At 55.4% G+C, this 14,442-nt stretch overlaps 6 protein-coding genes across 6 annotated transcripts; 2 read left to right on the plus strand and 4 right to left on the minus strand.

Annotated features, from left to right (window-relative positions):
• Positions 1–3,058, minus strand: L226DRAFT_539992 (zinc finger dihydrouridine synthase). The gene is made up of 13 exons (XM_067681785.1): positions 2,939–3,058; positions 2,609–2,884; positions 2,201–2,555; positions 1,899–2,148; positions 1,817–1,848; positions 1,709–1,760; positions 1,433–1,660; positions 1,208–1,374; positions 1,045–1,147; positions 796–989; positions 715–734; positions 506–663; positions 1–451 (listed from the first exon to the last, which is right to left on the minus strand). Exons 1-13 carry the CDS (start codon positions 2,977–2,979, stop codon positions 315–317), a joined length of 2,013 nt encoding a protein of 670 aa, XP_067529719.1. The 5' UTR covers positions 2,980–3,058; the 3' UTR covers positions 1–314.
• Positions 3,059–3,997: 939 nt separating this feature from the next.
• L226DRAFT_598764 (uncharacterized protein) lies at positions 3,998–6,339 on the plus strand (the record flags this gene model as incomplete). The annotated part of the gene is made up of 11 exons (XM_067685659.1): positions 3,998–4,091; positions 4,150–4,202; positions 4,259–4,275; positions 4,651–4,680; positions 4,732–4,814; positions 5,017–5,170; positions 5,225–5,247; positions 5,304–5,457; positions 5,560–5,646; positions 5,696–5,723; positions 5,790–6,339. The coding sequence occupies 11 exons, from the start codon at positions 3,998–4,000 to the stop codon at positions 6,036–6,038; spliced, it is 972 nt and encodes a 323-aa protein (XP_067529720.1). The 3' UTR covers positions 6,039–6,339.
• A 265-nt stretch (positions 6,340–6,604) lies between these two features.
• On the plus strand, positions 6,605–8,385 carry L226DRAFT_539994 (alpha/beta-hydrolase). The gene is made up of 3 exons (XM_067681786.1): positions 6,605–7,178; positions 7,235–8,023; positions 8,084–8,385. Exons 1-2 carry the CDS (start codon positions 6,732–6,734, stop codon positions 7,997–7,999), a joined length of 1,212 nt encoding a protein of 403 aa, XP_067529721.1. The 5' UTR covers positions 6,605–6,731; the 3' UTR covers positions 8,000–8,023; positions 8,084–8,385.
• L226DRAFT_539995 (uncharacterized protein) lies at positions 7,927–9,124 on the minus strand. Its single transcript, XM_067681787.1, has one exon. The coding sequence runs from the start codon at positions 8,833–8,835 to the stop codon at positions 8,149–8,151; it is 687 nt and encodes a 228-aa protein (XP_067529722.1). The 5' UTR covers positions 8,836–9,124; the 3' UTR covers positions 7,927–8,148.
• Positions 9,125–9,372: 248 nt separating this feature from the next.
• L226DRAFT_472115 (cytochrome P450) lies at positions 9,373–11,469 on the minus strand (the record flags this gene model as incomplete). Its single annotated transcript, XM_067676438.1, has 10 exons — positions 9,373–9,475; positions 9,542–9,685; positions 9,748–9,876; positions 9,928–10,199; positions 10,270–10,283; positions 10,341–10,446; positions 10,506–10,776; positions 10,839–11,044; positions 11,091–11,206; positions 11,262–11,469. 10 exons carry the CDS (start codon positions 11,467–11,469, stop codon positions 9,373–9,375), a joined length of 1,569 nt encoding a protein of 522 aa, XP_067529723.1.
• Positions 11,470–12,200: 731 nt separating this feature from the next.
• Positions 12,201–13,353, minus strand: L226DRAFT_616992 (uncharacterized protein; the record flags this gene model as incomplete). Its single annotated transcript, XM_067686974.1, has 4 exons — positions 12,201–12,463; positions 12,525–12,819; positions 12,875–13,273; positions 13,330–13,353. 4 exons carry the CDS (start codon positions 13,351–13,353, stop codon positions 12,273–12,275), a joined length of 909 nt encoding a protein of 302 aa, XP_067529724.1. The 3' UTR covers positions 12,201–12,272.
• Positions 13,354–14,442: the final 1,089 nt, after the last annotated feature.

Below are 14,442 nucleotides of genomic sequence, written 5' to 3' on the forward strand. Positions count from 1 at the left end.
ATAGCGCAGCAATGGTGTAACAATATCACAATTCTGTCCTGGGAGATGCGCGTTTGGATATCCAGCTCTTGCTCTCAGACCTCGGCGAGCATGTCGAAGCTGTTTGGAGTCTAGGCCCAGGGGCGTGTATGTAGAGGCAACGCAATCATGCAACAAGTCGCTTCGGCCATGGGAAGACGAACACATTTCTGCACCCCTCGTATTGACGAAGTCCATGTCTCTGCGGCGTCGGGGCCCGGATTCGGTTCGCCCAGTAGTATACATACATACCATGCATGCTACGTGCGTGCGTTCCAAATGAAGAGGAGAAAGGATCAACCCTGGCTCTCCTCGCCACCATACGCGTTGCTTTTATGTTTCGGAGTGAACGACCAGGACTCCGGGGCTGGTCCGAGGAACATCTCAGAGATCTTGACCCAGTCTCGACTGTCGCCACTGGCGAGGAGTGTCTCTGCAGAAGACTGATCGGCGACTAACAATCTGTAGAAGAGGACCGGGGACGTACCAAGCTCATCTCGCCCCTTGAACGCTGGTGCGCGCTCGTTGATGCGCGCGGGGATACGTTCCAGCAGGCCTATGGGAATGTAGCGGTATTGGAATGACAGTGCCTCGCACAAGTACCGGCGGGTGGTGTTCACCCCGGCTGTATCTGAACCGAAGTGGCTGGAGCGAAGAAGTTAGGGAAGGCGCGCAGGTTTGTGTGTGCAGACGTACTTCAAACCGTACTCGGCGTACTGTGGGGGGACACCATCAGTCACGTCAGACACCCCAGAATAAAAAGAGGTTACGGCGTACCTTGCGGACGATATCGAGCCGCTCGCGCGAGCTGATGTCCCACTCCCTGCGCTCCTTGATTTCGGTGAATATCCACGGCTTAATGAGGGCTCCACGGCCGATCATAATACCGTCAACGCCGTAGTTGTCCATCTTGTACCAGTAGTCCTCGGACGAGAAGCAGTCGCCGCCGCCAAATATCGGTACCGGGGGAACTGCAGCAGAGGCCATCAGTACAACGATGAGAAAGGAAAAGAGACGTGGTCATACGGTCTTCCTCCGCCTCGCGTGCACGGACAGCTTCCACGCACTGCTTGATGTAATCCCAATCCGCAAGCTTTGTGTATCGTTGCTGTCTGGTACGGCCGTGCAGCTTCCCCGAGAAATCAGCCACAGCCACACATTAAGTACAGTCGTCACGGGCAAGACTCACTGTGATGGCGGACGTGCCCCACTCGGGGCCGAGGCGCGGCATGAGCTTGTGAGCAGTGTTACGGCCGTCCTTGACCCCGGTTCTTAGTTTGACGGTGACCGGGATGTCGCCCAATGCCTTGTTCATACCGACAATTATCTTGCCTAACCTGCCCGCGGCGTCCAAGACTGACCCAGCAACGGCGTCAACCTCGAATTGCAGTGGATAAACACAGTGTGAACGCACGAGCAGAGCCGCTGCCGGTCTTGTACACAAGGTCGATCGGGCACCCACAGTTCACATCTACGAAATCGAGATTGCCAGCGCACTCCTTGCGGATGATCTCTGCCGCGGGGACGAGCAGCTGGGGCTTGCTACCTGCGATCTGCATGCCGAAGATAGACTCGGAGGGGTGCCGCCGGACGAGGGACCATTCCTCCTTTGAGCCTTGGAGGAAGGACATCGCCAGTCCCACTTGACACGCAAGTCAGAAGAATTCACGTGGGAGTGGACGCTGCCTACTTTCACCACAAGTAATGTCAGCGCCGTAATCCACGCATATCCGGCGGAAGGGCTGGAGAGATGGAGTCAGCATGCCACAGCGTGCACCGCGGGCCGAAGCACACGCACAAGGTTGCCGACGGTCGTCAAGGGTGCAAGGTCTGCGCGAGGTAGAATGAGCGGATGTACAACAATGGGAACGGATACGCACACGTCTTCCCGGTCCAATTGAGCCGCTTTTTCTCCACGAAGCGTGTCGGAACGTCTGGCGTGTCGTCCTGCGACTTGTCGACCGTGGTATCCAGAGCTGTTGTTGCTGAATCGTTAACGGTGTCTGCAGGCGGAGCGTCGGGAGCAGACGCGGCCGGAACTTCGGTGGGCTGCTCCTCTGCGTCCACTTTATCCGCCTCGTTCGCGTTCTTGATCTCTTGCAGGTACGCGTCTGCGATGGGATGTGGGTACTGGGGAGGGGCTGGGCGTCGGGTATATAGTGCTCACAGCAGAAGGACCCACCTTCTTGGTCCGGATCTTGCGCAAGGTGTCTCCGTCGATGAAGTTGACTTCGGTCTCTGCAGCAGCCACGCGCGCCTTCTTCTCCTCGTCCACTACGAGCTCCAACTCGCCATCCTCTCGCGCCCGAACGTGGCTGCCCAAGAAGCGGCACTTGAGGCCGTGCTTGCACTCTCCAACCCTCTGGAAGACGGGGCAGGTCGTGGTAGGGTCAAGAGAGCTCTTCCGCGGGTCACCGTCCTCCGCCATCTCCAGGCGTACGAATGGAGGGACGTCCGTGATGTCTTCGGAAGATGGGAAGTGAATGTCTCGCGGCTTCGCAGCGAGGTAGGCAGCGACATCGTGTGTGAAGCGGCACCTGCTCCGTCGTTACTCGTCTCGTTCGCAGGAACACGGATGATGGGGACGCACTCTTCACCAAAGTCGCATTGCTTGCCACTTGCGACGCGAAAGCACAACTCGACGTCGTCGCGCACCTTTTGAAACCTCCTGCCTTTGTTCGCGCCACGTTTATTCTTGCGTTCCTCCTTTGCAAGCTTTTTCCTCTGCGCCCCGGACAACTTCTTCCCTCCCTCCTCCGCGCCGTCCCCTCCTGCTCCCGCGTCAGGCCTACCGTTCACATGGCTCGTGCTGCCCTCTGCCGCGTCGTCATCTGGGATCTCGCGCGGTTGGATTGAGAGCAAAAACCTGCCCAGGTTTGGCCTTAGTCCTCGCAGGAGCACGGGAAGTACTAGCACTCACTCTGGTTTGATTGGGGCAGTCCCTGGAGGTAGTGTCGACATATCCGTATCAAGGCCTGCAAGCTTGAATCAAGCACGTTGTAGTCAGACCCTGCGGTAGTGATTCAAGAACTGGAGTGAGATGAAGCTCTCAAGCAGGCCAGACTTTGGGTTAAGATAAGATAAGATAATTTTCATCTGTCCAAGTCCCCTTACGGTAACGTTACACTTCAAACCGTCACCTTCATGTTGATTCTCATTCTTCTCCCTCACTCTTCCATAGGACTGTCCTCTTGACGTCTATGAGCTGGAAATACTGAAACGTCTCAGGCTTCATCCGTTAAGGTCATGCGGTTGGACGAGACAATAGGTATGTGAACCGCTGGCAAAGTTCAACTCATCACGAGTGATACTTCGATGTCTCATGCGACGGTATATAATCCTGGTCGGAGGCGCATAACTGTTTCAGCTCAGCATACTATGCATTCCGAGAGACATTGGGCCCGAGATTAGAGGGGACTAGTCTACGCTGATTATCTAGACAAGGAAATGCATGACACCGTTCCAACAAGCCCCCGTCGCAACCTCCACCGACCTTCAAGTGTGATCGTATTGAATGGAGCCTTTGCTTCGTGCTCATACCAGCTCAGGTAAGACACCGTCCTCTCGTGGCAATAGTGGAAACGGCTCACATTCCACCGCTCACAGAGTGACCGGCAATGGGAGATTCTCGTGGCATGGTCGCGTTCGCTACACCCGCATTCACCGGAAAACGTCCGTAGCCTATTCCGGCGCCATGCATATCAATGTCTGAGAAAACCAGACCTTGGAGCATATGAAGGGTATTTTCCCGTCAACCATCCGCCCAGTCTCATTCGCTGCGAGCGCCGTACGAACCGCCGGCTTCTCGGTCGGCTTCTTTACGACCATGGGAACTGCGCCGCCAAGTATTCGACGCTTGCTTTCGACGCGCGACTTTCGTGACCCACTGCGGACCTCGGGAGAAAGACGCATAGTCTCTTAAAGCCATGCGGGTGCACACGCGACGACGGCGAGACTCTGCCCCACCCTCGCTGCTTCCATGTCGTCTGCCTCGGCCGCTGACGCCGCCGCCGCCGAGCTCCAACAGCTCGTCCAGGCCATACAGGACACGCATGTTGCAAATATCTGCACAGGTGTGGTCTGCACCTAGTTCGTACGATTCCAACAACTAAGTGTTTGGTCTCTCGACAGTTGCCGCGGCTGCATGGCTCAGCTACGACATCCTACTGACTTTCCAGCAGGAGGTAAGGGTTACATCCTCTCATCGAGAGTCAATTTCTTGTTCATTTCGACTGAACAGGTATCTCTCATCTGGAGGTATGTCACGCGCCTGCCACTCCATGCCTGCCACAACTTTTCCCAGGGCGAAGTGGACGATCCCAAAATTCCTCTACTTCCTTGTACGATATTACACTTTGATTTCGTTGCTGTGAGTATCGAATTTGGTGGATGCAGAACTGTTTGGGTACTGACGTGAACTCTTGCCAGGTTGACCATTGCAGGTGCGTCATCCCGTTTCGGCAGGAAACCCCGGAATCAATCAGATCATACATAGTGAATACGAGCCATGAAGTATCCTTCACAGTGAGCATATCTTAAGAACAATTGCTGATCCTTGACCGCTAACACCTCTCGTAGTTGTACGTGCCTCCTGATCCAAGCACGATCCGTGGCGCTCACCTGCCATTGAAGTTGTAAGCGGTGGCGATGGTACAACGGCTTGTGAGGTTCATGCATGCATGTGATCTCCGCTCCCCTGATTTCGGCCACTAGCAACGGAACCTTGACTTCTGCCGTCTTCGGGGAGGCGATGTTTCTGATGAGACTCTACGCCGCATATCAACGAAGCACGACGAGTAAGCTACCATTAATTACTTAGTTTCGGGGCGACTCACTGACTCCATGACCATGCAGTTCTGGTGATCGTCATCTTCTTGTTTCTGGGTAGGTCTCTCATGCAGCAGGCACCCTTGAACATGACAAGCACTGACGCCTCGCTTGCGGCGTACAGCTGAGTTCGTGGTGAGTTGACTGCTATGCTGCGTGCCCGTACCCGAGCAATACTGACAAGGACGACACTACATCAGATTGGGACTGTGACGGCTGCTCTTGTCGTGTCTTCTTTTCACGTTGTACCACGACCGCCGAACTACCCTCTTCCAGGATGCATTTTCACTCCTCCGGATCATGTCCACTTATCGCTCATGGTCTGGTAAGTTCAGCGACGTCATCATCCGTCCGTGACGATTGTTAAGGCAACAATTAGGGCGGTCGCCATGGCCGTGACATGTGCGTTTGTACAGGCCCCCAAGTTCCTAATTATTCGGCACTGAGGTTGTGAGCAGGTGTATACTTCCTACTCATCCTGTACAAGTTCGCTCGTAACATCTCGGTGCGCAAGAACACTGGCCCGTCCAATGTGGTCCCTATCTGGGAGCTACAAAGGATCAGCCCGGTTGTGTTCTCGTTCCTCAGAGACAGCGCATTTTACTTCTTCCTGTGAGTGCTCCAGGATCTAGTTCTTGCCTTCTGCCTTGAACTGACCGAATCTGTGACAGCGTCTTCAGTACGTAGACTCCCAGGCTGCTTGCATCTGACCAGCTCAATCTCCTGCATAGTTGGCAACACGATGAACCTTGTGTTCGAGATCGTTTTTACCGGCCGTGCGATCATCCCGATGGGCACCGTGTACGTATCTCAGACATCATTCTACTCCTCAGTCTCATATATCATTCAGGTGGCTGATGGTCATCTATGCGCTCTCGGTACGTTCCTGTCCCCTGTTGCAAAACTAAGAACATAGCAGTCTGATACTCACATACTCATGACAGGCATCCCGAATATGCCTGAACACCCGTGGATCGCTGCACCACCGCAGGAGGGAGTACGAAAGAGAATCGGACTGGCATGACATCATCGAGCTGCAGGACCGCTCACGCTCGTCAGGCCAGCGGACGAACCCCGTCACCTCCGCCCCGGATTCTACACTGAACCTCGCCAAGAGTGACGGAAAAGTCGGCCTCAGCACTAGTAAGCCTCATCGCGCTGGTACGTGCCCTGATAACTACACAGATGATTAGGAATGACAAGGATGGGTTACGTAGCGATCGAGCTGGACATGGTTGATGTTTTCGAATACCCTCAGCGTGAACACTTTAGGACGCGGGAGTACGAGGTTGAACCTTGGATTGTGGTGGAACGGACGGCGGCACATCCGGGCGTCGTGCTCTGATTCGGGTGCTCTGGTGTGCGGAGGTTTCACGTATGCGCAGCTAACCCTGATTTCAATGAGCCTATCATTCCAAATTGCTCGCTCCGAGCCTCCCCAGTGATATTGGCGGTCTGTAATGTAGTATACCCAAACAGTCTCTTCCCTCCGCGTTGTGCGAAAGATCCAAACTCGTCTCAGGCAGGTCAATGGGCCATTGATGTGGCTCAGGATGCCAGCCTTGGTTCGTCCTGCACGTGTTAATCTCTTCGATACATTCTGTAAGTATTTTGCGGTCCTTCATACTCTCTGTTGCATATGAAGTGTGGGTATACCTAGCGTGCACTGAGAGGACCGAACTTGGGCCGGAGGGACTCGGAGCACTCCGCACGGGGGAGTCCTTACATATCAGCATTTGTCTTCCTCAGCCCTTCCTCTCAACTTACTGCCACCGGCATCACGGACACTGATCATCATCAACCATCACCTTCGCCTCTACAATGCCTTCGAGCTCTCTGAGCCTTTGTCCTGGACCACGATTACTTAGCAGCTCTCTGAAGTTTGGATGACCGGCCCCTGGGACTCGCAGCCTTGGAAGACTATCTACCTCATCTGGTTCTTTGCGACCCTCATCCTCGTCAAGCTTCCCGCTTGGTTCGTCTGGTATCTCGTGCCCTCACACCGCCCGCGCCGCACCTGGACGATCAAGCGGGCTCTCATAGTGCGGACGATACGTGAGCTCTGGACGCTTGAGGTGGATATCGATGACGAGAAGCAAGACCCAGACAAGGAGGTGCCGGACAGCGAGCTGACCGATGCCAAGTTCGTGTGGGTAGATGGGGTCCCGGAAGAGCTCCTCTGCGGAGAGATATGTCGCGTGGCTGAGATCACCGGTGTGCAGCCGGCGAGGATAGCTGGATACTGGCTTTTGAGGAAGAACTACGGCTGGACAGGGCCTCGTGCCAAGCCTGGAGAGAGGACCATCCTGCACCTGCACGGAGGTGCTTTCTACGTGAGTCCCCTACTTCTGCACACTTGTCGTGGCTGGGAACCCAACCTGCTGTCCAGGTTGGTACCGCCAACCCCTCCGACACCACTGCGAACTTGACCCGCGGCCTCTTGGAGCACATGCAAACAGTCGAGCGCACCTTTGCCGTTGACTACCGCTTGACCGCGTCCTCACCCAATCCACCCGCCAACCCCTTTCCCGCTGCAGTACTGGACGCGCTCGCGGGCTACCGCTACCTTGTGCACGATGCCGGGTTCGCGCCCGAGAACATCGTTGTCGCGGGCGACTCTGCAGGTGGAAACCTCGCACTCGCACTCGTCCGCCACCTCCTCGAGAACCCCACTCCGTCCCTGCCTCCTCCGGGACGCATCCTTACCGCGTCCGCCTGGCTCGACCTGTCTTCATCGCGCCGCGGGCCTGACTCGTCTGCGGTTCTTAATGCGTCAAGCGACATCTTCGATGAGCAGCCCGGAGAGCTGTTCGCCAAGTACGCCGTCGTCAGCCTCCTTGGGCCGATGGGCTTCGACGTCGCGCAGACGCACCGTTACCTGTCCCCGGTTTCACTGGAGTGCAAGCCCAAAACGGGACTCTTCGCTGGGTTCCCGGAGACATACGTTGTTGCGGGGGGTGCGGAGCGCCTGCTGGACGACTCGACGGCGCTGGTAGAGCGGATGCGCGCAGATGGGGTCAGGGTCGTGCAGGACATCCCTTCGGACGCAGTGCATGACTTTCTGGTGTTTACGTGGCATGACCCGGAGCGGAGGGAGGTGCTGAAGCGGGTCAGCAGGTGGATTGACGGCGTAGGATGCGGGTTTGATGATTGACGAAGTTCTGCTGTTGCGACATCAGTGAGTCTGGCATGTTGACAAACAACACGTAGTGGGCTGATCCACGCTGATGCACCATAGTTTGGTAGGATGAACTCAACGCGACGCACTGGGCTACGTATCATTGTACAGTATGTTATGACATTTCACGCACGCGCCAACAACCCACAGAATCCAACTGCTTCGCCCCTTGCATGCAGATAGACATCCCCACCACCATCGTAATGCCCGGATTTACCTGCGTCCTCCATCCAGCTCGCAGACACTTGTGGCACGGCCTCCCATTCACCTCTCTCGACCAAGTCCAAGACGTTGCACGCTCTGTTGTCCTGCGCAGGAGTGCAATACATGCTGTCGTGCGAGCCTGACTCCTGCGATGGGCCAGTCATAACGATGTCGTCCGTCATGTCGAGGAACGACCGTGGTTGCCTTTCAGTACATTGCTCGTCCAAGTGAGGAGTCGCGTCTCTGCTGACGAATGGCTCTTGGGATGTCGTCTGCAGCTCCCGCTGCCCTCGTTCGTGCTCTTGGTATCCCGGTGGGGTCGCGAGCGTTGGCCCGGTTCCAGTCCACCCGCAGCAGGAGCCGCTCGCCCGGAGCGCGCGCAGTTGTCTGTGTATCCTTCGGGTGAGTGGCAGGACGTCAGGGTACATCTCCGCGTAAGCCTCGGGGTCGAGGAGGACATCGTGGAACTTCTCCATAGGGATGCCGCGCTTCTTCCTACACCTCAAACCACCGTCGGGCAGCGCGGTTGAGGCCAGCCTCGGTGGGGGATCGCGTGGCCCACGGACCACTTGGCGTGCGACAGGCATGGGCTCGGTTGAGTGCGACATGTAGGCGAAAGCGAGAGTGTGTGTAGTGTGTGTTGAATTGGCCTGGCAAGTGGATGTGGCGGATGGTTACTTATTGTCTGGGCAAGACGAATTTGGCAGGAGGGTGGGGTATTCGACGAAGAGGTTCCGAGATTGAGTATATATGGGCAGGCGCGTGCTCATTTGGGTCTTTTGCGCCTTGGTCACCGACACGCATACGGACGGCTGACGCTTTGTGGCCTTGTGGCCACACTTTAGTTGCTTTGTGTAACATTGCGACGCAACTTCAATTGATTCTGGTTCCAGGGGCGCTCGAGTGACATTGCGACTTGGAGCCTGAAGTCCTAGCCTGTGTACGTTATTCGCAGCTGTCTGTCAGCGAGTGTATATGGACAGGCCTTTCGGGTCTTTTGCGCCTTGGCCACACCGACACGCATTACAGACACCCCTTACATGCTTTGTGTTATGTTTCTAGCCTGTTGCTTATGGTCGGTGGGAAGGCGTTTTCGACTTCGGGGTACTGATCAAAATCAATCTGCATTCACAGTGAAAAGCCCTTCAATTGATACTTGTAAGCTCGGATTCCGAACAGATCATGCGTATGAGGCCCTCCGCTGTGGCGGAACGTGGTCGGATGTGGCACTCAAACTCCTGCGGAAGCCTACACGTTTGCAACACAATCATCAACCCCGTCAGCGACATCGCGACGAGCGGCAAAGCGACTCACAAGGGCGACACATCAATGAACTTCAGTTCGAACTTGACCTGGCTACCGTCCTTGTCATGTGGCCCTGAGATGTCGAAGCAGTGCAGTATCGACGCGATGGTCGTGAAGAGCAGCTCCTCTGCGAAGTATCTCCCGGGGCAGACCCTGAGAGCATGTCGTGCTCGATAAGTACAAGACATGACTGAAGGAACGCACTGATTACTTACCTTCTCCCGTATCCAAAGACAAACGCGCTGGGGTCTCGCTCCCCAAGATCAAATCTGCCATCTTTGAGATACCGTTCGGGCTTGAACTCATTTGGATCGGGGTAAACGTTCGGGTCGCGAGAGTAGGCCCTGCGGAAACACTCGTACAAGCCGCTCCATGGTGACATACGTGGGACCTACCAGGGATTGGTAATTATCACCGCTCCGGCGGGTATGCGGTACCCCTTGTACTCATCCTCCTCCATCGCAAGGTGGGGGACGCCTGTCGGCACAACAGGCTGCCAGCGGAAAACTTCGACCAGGAGCGCGGACAAGTAGGGCAGCTGTGCCTTGTCGTGGATGGTGGGGAGACGGTCTGCTCCAACCACGGAGTCGAGTTCAGCTTGGGCGAGTCGTTGAGTTTCCGGGAACAGGACCATTGCTGCGAGGAACATAGTGAACGTTGCGAACATCTGAAATGGAATAACGCATGCCAGATCAGTACTCTTATCGACCGAGCAATTGGGGGGGTGACGGGCGTACAGTATCAGCGCCGGCTATGTGGGAGAGGTCTCAGTTGAAACAAGTCTCGCAATAATTGGAAGGACACATACCTGCATACGCGGACGCGCATGCGCCCTTCGCAATCGTGATTTCTTCTTCTGTGTTGGCATCTCCAGTCAAGATGCTAGCCATGGATGGTGCAGCACTCCCTTCATTCTAGCATGCGTGGACAGTGCTCTGTCAGTGATAAGGCAGAAATATACCGAGGGGCGTACCAGTGCTTTCATCGCCGCGTCCCAGGGCTCATCTCTCAACCTGCGTGCATCGGCACTCCACTCTGGAAGTTTGCGCTTGAAGCTCGCCAAAGGAAACCACGACGGGAGGTGCCGCAAGAACGGAAACTGCTCCACATGGTAGTCCCCCAATGTGAACGCGATGTTGAAGGATCGCATCGTCTGCTCGGCAATCTGGACGTACTTGTCGTTCTCAGAACTTGCGTGCACGTCCAAGCCATAGGCAACTGCAATTATAGTGGCGTTGAACATGCTGACGGGCATGTATCAATCAGTACATGGGAGGTTGTGAGCGCAGGTAAAGATTATGCCCACTATAGTGCGTTGCTCCTGTACTTCTCGGGGTCTTCGAGTAGTCGCAGCAGATATCTTCGAATTCCGCGTTCCCCGACCGACCTGTACTGGGCCACAGCGTTTGCATTCATGGTTTCCGAGAACGCGCGCCTTGCTTTGCGCCACTTGAGACCGTAAGGGTTCACTGCGAAGAACCAGGAGAATCCCGTCCTGGAGGAACTCGTCAGCTACGTGTCTACCAGAAAGATGGAATGCCTACAAGTCCGCCATGACGGAGAATTTACGATCTGAGTACTTGGCAGAGCGCCGTTCCAACAAGTCCGTTGCTGCATGTTGCGTTCCCAACAGGATCAGGGGCATACCAAAGGCATCAAGGTAGACGACGTCGCCTACGAAGTGTCATTAGGCTACATACTCCACATAACTGAAGATAAGAGGTCATACCGTATTTCTTGCTCATAGCGTCAAAGTGCAAATGTTCAAACTCCCTGGGGATGTCGGGTATGTTGCCTATCAGAAACCGTCGTCGCGGGCCTGGAGGAAATGGGAGGTGTCTCCGCCGACTGCTCCATACGATTGCAAACACGAGGATAGAAAGCCCGAATGTCAAGACGGACGCATTGTCCTCAACGTGAGAGAGCAGCCCATGCATCGGGAGGCGAGGCGAAGCAGACTCAGACAGGATGTGGGGTGGTGTAATTGCAACGGGGAGACGACGAGAAGTACGAGTACCTTCCCTACGCTTCCAGCCCTTCTATTCAGTCCAGAGATGTGTAGACAGGTAAGCTGAGAGCCATCAGACGGGGGAGACTCGGATGGTAAGAAGCAAGGGCTCACCGTAACGTTGCTCGAGGGGCAGCGCTCTACGGCATACGATTAATTCAAGCCAACTCTCGTATACTGAGCGGACGCGCATGCCCTCTGTTTGGCTGTGCATCTGCATCACGGAAGAAGTATAGAAGAAGACGCATGGCGGCTTGGGCGACGCGCCGTAGCAGTAGAAGAAAGCAGGTTCCCACGCTCAAGTTGGGCGTAGTTGCACTCATACTAACTCAGACTGGTTACTGTAAGACCTCCTTCGTCTTGATTGCCCCGACGTGGATTCGGAATGAGACTGGACCGAGCTGTGTGCAGCGTTCCACCCAACGCGACAATCTTCCATCCGCGGCTAACCGATCAGCTTCAACAGTCAACAGGATTGCACTTCGAACACAGAAGCGGGGCGTAGAAGACGCATTGAACCTCTTCCAGGACTTATTCGCAATCGTGTATCAGATGCATTGCTCAGTCCACAGACCTATCTGAGAGTCGAGACCAGATCGAGTCTGACTCCGTGGTGCAATCCGGGGCTAGGGGAATGACTGTAATATATCACAATTACAGGTCGCGAATCCTAGATGAGTTGGAACGGCCTAGCGTAATCAGTTGAGTGCTGAGGCCAGAAAAACCCGCATCCTACGCCATGTCAATCCACCTGACCGGATTCAGCACCTCCATCCGCTCCGGGTTATGCCACGTCAACACCAGAAAGTCATGTCCTGGGTCCGAAGGGATGTCCTGCACGACCCTGGCCCCATCTGCACGCGCAACGACGGTCTCCAGGAGCGCAGCGAAGAGTCTTGTCTCGGGCTTGCAGTCGAGCGAAACTGGGGAAATATAACGGTGCGTCTGCGCGACGTCGAAGCCCATCGGCCCAAGGAGACTCACGACCGCGTACTTGGCGAACAGTTCTCCGGGCTGCGACGAGGGCGAGTGCGAGGTTTCCACTTGCAGAGTCGCCCGCGACGACAATGTTCTCGGGCGCGAACCCTGCGTCGTGCACGAGGTAGCGGTAGCCCGCGAGTGCGTCCAATGCTGCAGCGGGGAAGGGGTTTGCGGGTGGATTGGGTGCGGACGCGGTCGAGCGGTAGTCAACGGCGAAGGTGCGCTCGACCGTTTGCATGTGCTCCAGGAGGCCACCGGTCAAGTTCGAAATGGTGTTGGAGGGGTCGGCAGTACCAACCTGTGGCAAGTTGGAATCTCAACTACGAAAAATGAAGGACTCACGTCAAAAGCACCTCCGAGTAGGTGCAAAATAGCCCTGTCCAGCCGTAGTTCTTCCTCAGGAGCCTGTATCCAGCGATGCCTGTGGGCTGCACGCTGGTCATCTCAGCTACGCGATATATCTCCACGCAAAAACTCCTCCAGGATCCCGATTGCCCTTCACCCTCACGAACGAACTTGGCATCATCGGTCAGCTTGCTGTCCGGCACCTCCTCGTCGGGGTCTTGCTTCTCGTCATCGACATCCGCCTCAAGCGTCCAGAGCTCACGTATCGTCCGCACTATGAGAGCCCACTTGATCGTCCAGGTGTGGTGCGGGCGGTGTGAAGGCACGAGATACCAGACGAACCAGGTGGGGAGCTTGACGAGGATAAGAGTCGCGAAGAACGAGATCAGGTAGAGAGTCTTCCACGGCTGTGAGTCCGAATGACAGGTCGTACAGACTGTAGAGAGGTACAGAGTGGTAGTACAAGACAAAGGAAGCTAGCAGGCATTTCCAAGACGGAGAACGTGGGCTCCCACGTGGTCCGGCGCCTGTAAGCTATCCTCAACCGAGATTGAACTTGACCCACTCCGAATTCATTCCCCTCAGGCTGGATGCAGCCAACCTCTTCGATACATTCTCTAGTACGAATTGCTGGTGAAAGGTCTCAATGTGCTGTTCTTGGGGTAGAAGGTCATACCTCGCTGGATCACAATAAGATCCTCCCCTGACGGTTGGCCGACAATTTTGATGTCTCCACGGTGAGTGCTAACGCTACCTCGCACGAGTGCTTCTATTCATAGTGTTCATGCGCTCATGTATATTTTGTACTGCTTATCTGAGACCTCGATCCGGTACACTTTTGTTCAACGCCCGGTCATTGTGAGGTCATCGGTGAGTACGTATAACGGAGCCTCGTGCGAAAGCGCGCTCCTCAGCGAGTCCTCATTCTGCTGCAGCTTCTCTGGAGAGAAGTCGTTCTAAACCCGTGAACTGGGTCCGGGGCTCTACCTGCCCATCCATTCCCCCTTTTTTCAGCGGTAATGTCACGGTAGGTTTCATCGTAGCGCCCCACTCGTGATAACCACCGGTTCTCATGATTATGCGCCCAGAGGACTCTTCTTTGACAGCCCTGTGACACCGCGCAGTCGCCGACCACAATTGACATGGTTGTTGATGAGGTAGCAGGTACATCATGCTCCTGCGGTTCTTACACCACCCGCGATGTCAACTATTGTAGGCTCATGAGAACACAGGAGAGGCGGTCTAGTAGTGCCGGCGACTTGAAAACAAGGGAGCATAAGGATCATCAAGAACCGTCAGCGATATTTCGTCGTTTCTACTCCGACTCGACCGCAAGGATACAGCAAGATCCGTGAAGGATGATCATGGTCGTAAGCCCGGGCCATGCCGCGCGGGGATTACACGTAGTCCGTCGTCATCGTTAGTTAATATACTAATTAGCTCCTGCCAGTGCGTGCGGGAAGAAGGTGATTTCTGAGAGTTCTACACCGGGAGGGGTCTGCTAAATCTAACCATTTGTCCAGAAAGCAGACAGTATTTCCGAATGCATCATGATCGGGAACACGAGGCGGCGTTC

Source organism: Lentinus tigrinus (genome assembly GCF_003813185.1).
Source record: "Lentinus tigrinus ALCF2SS1-7 unplaced genomic scaffold L226scaffold_50, whole genome shotgun sequence".
Lineage (NCBI taxonomy): Eukaryota > Fungi > Basidiomycota > Agaricomycetes > Polyporales > Polyporaceae > Lentinus > Lentinus tigrinus.